General features: G+C 48.4%; 1 protein-coding gene across 1 annotated transcript; it reads left to right on the forward strand.

The window, feature by feature from the left end:
- Window positions 1–1539: 1539 nt before the first annotated feature.
- On the forward strand, window positions 1540–1971 carry LACBIDRAFT_301670 (uncharacterized protein; the record flags this gene model as incomplete). The annotated part of the gene is made up of 2 exons (XM_001873565.1): window positions 1540–1766; window positions 1851–1971. The coding sequence occupies 2 exons, from the start codon at window positions 1540–1542 to the stop codon at window positions 1969–1971; spliced, it is 348 nt and encodes a 115-aa protein (XP_001873600.1).
- Window positions 1972–6000: the final 4029 nt, after the last annotated feature.

Consider the following 6000-nt stretch of genomic DNA (forward strand, 5'->3'; position numbering starts at 1 on the left):
CCACCCATCCCGAAGGATCGCACATTGAGCTCATTGATTCCTGACCATCCGTGGAATTGGAGGAGGACGAAGAAGAAGAGACGCAACATGCGAAGGGGAGGAAAAGTACAAAGAGAGAGAGAGGTGAATATTGGAGGTTGAAGCTGAAGAGGAGACGGCACTGACCAATCCATGAGGTCGTCGAAGCTCCAGCAAGCATGCGGTGAATGTGTCATCCCATAGCAAGTCGAGTGCAGCTGGCTCTGCCAGATCGGAGCTCATGCTCGAACGTGGCACGAGAGTGTATGTTACATGATCCTCTTCTCTCGCAAAAACTCTGGGGGATATCATCTTGAAGAAGAATGCCCTCATCACAGCACAAGCCGAGTACCCTCCTGTTCAACCAAACCATTATCCTCACCTCCCCTGGAAAGGTCTGTTGACACACTCGATCCCGCAGACTACGCACCTTCGCACACGACAAACGGAGGACCCTTACCCACGATTTAACCGCCCCTCGTATCTTGCTCGTATCCCAAGCACGCATCACACCCCACCGTACAAGCTCAGGGCGACCACCGAGCTTCATTTCACAGCCGACGCTCACGTCGAGAGCTACGCATTCAACTAGAACACAGAATCCACGTAGTAGGCAAAGACCGGCACCACTGCCGCCGACTTGACACGCTACCGCGGTTACCAACATCCAGAAATTTACATCTCCCAGTTCCCTGCTTGGTCTCGGAGCTGGTACCAACTTCACCCAACGACAACACCCCACAGTGCCCACACCACCACTTCGACGATCCAGGCATCTACACACCCATCCTTCCGCCCCACCTTCACGAAACAAAGCGATCTTCGACCCAACTTACGTTCCTGACCACCTCCCCTGGGACCTCCCTCCCCACTCCACCTCCTCGCACCACAACCCAAACTCCTCCCGCTAACACGTACCATGGGGCTCCGACCCACCGCAATACAACGCCACAACTCTCTCGAGCGTCTCCGCATGCTCGAGCGCGAATTCGGCACAAACAAACGGCGATCAAGCGATGTCTTGGACGAGCACAGGAAACCATTCATCGGGACCGTCGACGCGAAAGGCAACCTCGTAACGTAAGGCCCGAAAAAACGGTTTGTGCTGAGGATGGTGCAGATCGTTCTGGCGGGGACGGCGGCGATTCCGAGTATATACGCCGCCATCGTCATTAAACAACCCCATCCAGGGGATCCACCTCCACCCGCCAACAAGCCCGCTGCCTTCGTTTTATACATCCTCTCCGTCCTCACACTCCTCCTCCTCCTTTACCTCTTCGACATGGGGAACCCATTGTTAGGGAACGGAATGATGGTCCTCCCCGTTCCTGGAGGTGGTGGAGGGGGCAGAAGAAAGGCGGAGGCGGCGGTAAACGGGGGAAGAAGGGCCGGAAGGGCAAGGGAGGAGGAGGAGGAGGAGGGGGAGTTGTACAAGTCAACCTCATTGTCGACCCACACGCCTTCAACTTTGACCCCGGCCACGACGACGAAGGTGAAAGCGACGACAACGACGACGGTGGTATGCCAGGTGGCTTTTCCTTTCCCAAGCCACGTAGTAAAGGGAGGGGAAGACACCAGCGCAGACGCGGGATACTTGCCGGGCTAGCAATGGAAGAATCATGGCGCGATGCACGCGGGTGGGCGAAGAAGCTTGCGGTAGTTGAGGTGGCGGGTGTGGTGTTGTGGGGAGGCGCGTTTGTGTTGATTTTGTTGAGTAAGAGGTGTCCTAGTGGTGCGTTTTCGGGGTGGTACGTCTTTTTCCTTTCCCCTGTCTTTCTTACACTGGTGGAGTGTTTGATGCTGATGGATAACCTTCCTTTGCATGGATACAGGTGCAATGCGTACAACGTCTCTTCGGCCGCTGCATGTCTTTTATGTGTGGCTTTTGGGGTTAGTGTGTTTTTTGATGTGAAGGATTTACATGCTAGTAAGGTATCACCGCGGACTAGATGATGATAGTGCATTCATCGACTTAATCTCTTTTTGTCAAACAATGGACTGCATACTTACAAATTGTACATGCACACAAGAAACATAGCCCAATATCCCAGAGCAAGTGTGACAGCTTTCCAGGCTGGAACATGTAAGTTTCCCTTCATTCAGAATTTCCCTTTTCACAGATTCAGAATTCCCACTACATTACAGTGCTTTGCATTGCCGTTTGCACACTGAAATCGCGAAAATTATGTTTGGTTTTGTATGTTCGTCACAGATTGTCATGCATCAGAACGAGATCTGAGCACTTTGGGAATTTTGTATTTCTCAAACCCAACTTTTGTTGTGCCTCAGGCATCGGATGAGATGTGTGTGCGGATCATTGTTTGCCATGATGAGCAACATCTTTCACAGCAGGAGATTGCAGGCCTTATTGGATGTTGTGTCCGGTAAGCAGTCTCTTACTTCCTGTTTTGAAGGTCACGGTACAACATACACAAACAGGATTTCCAAAACTCGTTGTGCAAATGGCAGTGCAAAGCACTGTAGTAGTGGGTTTTGTGGTGTGAGCTAGATTTGGATATCTTACATAAGAAATTGATCTTTTGTCTTGAACCATCTTGTCAGCAGTCTTGCCATCCTCTTGCACTACATGTTGTTGGAATAATCAAGGTGACGACGTCCTCGCCATCTCCATATCCTCAGATAAATTCCCTTGCTTACATTCTTTTCCCCTTACTCACATGTTCCTTTATATTTCATATTCTTCATCACTCATGATACGTTCCTTGCACGCGTCCAAATGTAATGCGTGCCTTTGGTTACTCCGTAGAACATAAATACTGGACTCTACATACTTCCACCTCAGTCGTTTGGCTTACCTGCGCAAACACTGAGGTGAATATCTTTTACTTACTTTCTATTTCACTTTACTGATTCACCCGTAGTCTACGTTATCTTCGTATAGGTGAATCTATAGTCGTTTGGCTTACCTGCGCAAACACTGAGTCTACGTTATCTTCGTATAGCTAATCTTACAGGTTATTGGGCCCCGCGCACCCTGCCTATTTTTATTGTGTACCCCTTGCACGCTGCTACTATGTCCGTCACCAGCGCTTCGCTCAACGATATCCTCCTGTCGAGTGTTCCAAAGCTCGATACTACTGGCCTCAACTGGGCCGTATTTTCCCTCCGTTTCGAAGACGCCGTCCAGCCTAAAGGGTTCTGGGGTCACTTCTCTGGTACCACCCCATGCCCCACTGCTGCAAACCCCTCTGCACCCACTACTGAGGAACTCGCCGCTATCGAGAAATGGGACAAGGACGAGCGGTCGGCCAGGTCCCTGCTCACCCAGAAATTGCCGGATTCTGCCCTGATGCATGTTCGAAACAAGACGTCAGTTAAGGAACGCTGGGAAGCAATTACCACGGAATTTACCCAGAAAGGCGCGTTCGCGCAAACAGAGCTTCGCGCGCGCTTCTTGGACATGAAGTGCCCTGAGAAGGGCAATGTCCGAGAGTTCCTGGATTCCCTATGTGTGAAGCGTGAGGAGTTAGCAACGGTTGGCGTCGAGATCGACACCAAAGATTACCTTTCTACCATCATTTCATCCCTCCCTGTGTCCCTTTCCAACTTTGCCTCAAACCAGCTCGCCGCCACCAAGCTCTTCCACACGTCAAAGACCATTGACCCTGATGTGTTGATATCCCTCATCTCTGAGGAGTACGAGCAGCAAAAAATTCAGCGGTCACGTCGTTCCAATGGGAAGTCTCCCAAGGACAACGATCGCGATGAAGCTATGACTGCGTCTGCGTCTTTGTCAAAGGGCAGGAAAGCTGGGGGCCGTAACCACAAATATCCTTGTGGTACCTGCTGGGGCTGTGGAGGGGAAGGGCATTTTAGGGATAAATGCCCCAACAAAGCGAAGGACGGAAAGAAATCGAAAGACTCACCAAAAAGCGGCTCTGCGAATGCCGCTGTTGGCGTGAACTCAGACTCCGAATGCGAGGGGGCTTTTGCTGCCGTGGCCGTCACTGACTATGAGTCAGATGACAGCATGCCTGACCTCCAGGCTGTGTCAGACTCTGATTCAGACAGCATGCCTGACCTCAAGGATGTGTCGGACTCCGATTCGGATGACGAGCCTGAGAGTGGCGCCGTTACTGATAGCGACTGGTTTTCTGAGGCAGCGGATGAAGGGACAAGCATTGGAGAGTGTTCTGAAGGGAGCAACTGGGATTTTGACGATTTATTCGAAGATCCCGTGCCAGCTGTTGATGTGCCATTTGCGCTGGAGGACCCTGGCACCCCTGAACACGTTGCGGCATTTGTCAGTGCCAGTAGCAACACATGCAACATCTCACGTACCGAAGTTTATGATTCGGGTTGCACATCCCACATTTCGCCGTACCGAGATGATCTCAAAAATTTTGTTGAGATTCCGCTGAAGCCTTTCCGAGCTGCCAACAAGCAAGATTTTCAGGCTGTTGGCAAGGGCGAGATGGTGATTGACATACCTAATGGTGCCGACATCTCGCAGCTGCGCCTTACGGAAGTTCTCTATTCCCCTGAGGTTGGATACCACTAGTGCCTACCACTTTTATGATAAAACCTGGGCATTTGCCTGCACAGTCTTTTCAATCCCCCCAAGTGAAATATGAAATGAAATGCCTAGGCTATTTCATTCTTGCTTTGCAGCTATTTCATTCCTACCCACCACATTTTTCATTTCTCCTTGGCAATGAAATGCATTTCATTCTTTTGCCTGTGCTTTTTCATAACTTTTTCATTCTTTGCCAACTTTATTTCTTTTCTTTTCATTCTTTGCCAGTATCATTTCATTCTTTTGCCTGCACTTTTTCATAATTTTTTTTCATTCTTTGTCAGTCTTATTTCATTCATTTGCCTGTGCTTTTTCATAACTTATGTATTTGTTTGGTTATGATGGGATCAAAATATAAGACATGTGATCTTTTAGTTGCCTCAATTTACATGTTTATTGCTCAATTAAGTTAGATTATGGCCTCAAATACAAACAAATGTAAAGATCACAAGCCAGGGGTTGATTAGGTCAAACTATAGCTAATAATTTGAGAATACATATGTTTATTATTTACAAACAAATAATGTGTCTAGTTATGAAAAGGCTTAGAGAAGCAATGAAATGAGTTTCATTTTTTTTAAGTGCAACCCTAACCTTAAACATGGCAAACAATGAAATAATAAGTTATGAAAAGGTGCAGGCAATGGAATGAAATAGGACTGGCAAAGAATGAAAAAAAAATTATGAAAAAGCGCAGGCAAAAGAATGAAATGATACTGGCAAAGAATGAAAAGAAAAGAAATAAAGTTGGCAAAGAATGAAAAAGTTATGAAAAAGCACAGGCAAAAGAATGAAATGCATTTCATTGCCAAGGAGAAATGAAAAATGTGGTGGGTAGGAATGAAATAGCTGCAAAGCAAGAATGAAATAGCCTAGGCATTTCATTTCATATTTCACTTGGGGGGATTGAAAAGACTGTGCAGGCAAATGCCCAGGTTTTATCATAAAAGTGGTAGGTACCACTCTGGATACACCCTCGTGTCTGTTGGACGACTCGACGACAATGGTTTTACGGCCACTTTTGGAGGTGGCAAGTGCGTTGTTCGAGGTCCTGATGGGGAGGAACTAGGTTCCATCCCCAAGTCGAGCCGAGGCCTGTATAAAGTTGTACATGAGGGGGAATCTGCAAATGCAGCAGAGGAAGCTATTACCTTGGAGCAGCTCCATCGTCGAATGGGCCACATCTCCCCAGGCATTGCAAAAAAGCTGGTCACTCAGGGTTTTGTTACAGGTGTTCGTCTCGTTTCTACGGCCGATGCAGAAATTTTCTGTGAGTCATGTGTCTATGCTAAGGCTATGAGAAAGTCAGTCCCGAAGGCTCGCGAGGGCGAGCGCGCCAAAAATTTGGCGAAGAGGTCCACTCTGACCTCTGGGGACCGGCTCCTGTTCAGACAAAAGGCAGACGACGTTACTACATAACGTTCGTCGACGACTACACCCGACTT

The sequence above is a fragment of the Laccaria bicolor genome, genomic scaffold (genome assembly GCF_000143565.1).
Source record: "Laccaria bicolor S238N-H82 LACBIscaffold_1 genomic scaffold, whole genome shotgun sequence".
NCBI lineage: Eukaryota > Fungi > Basidiomycota > Agaricomycetes > Agaricales > Hydnangiaceae > Laccaria > Laccaria bicolor.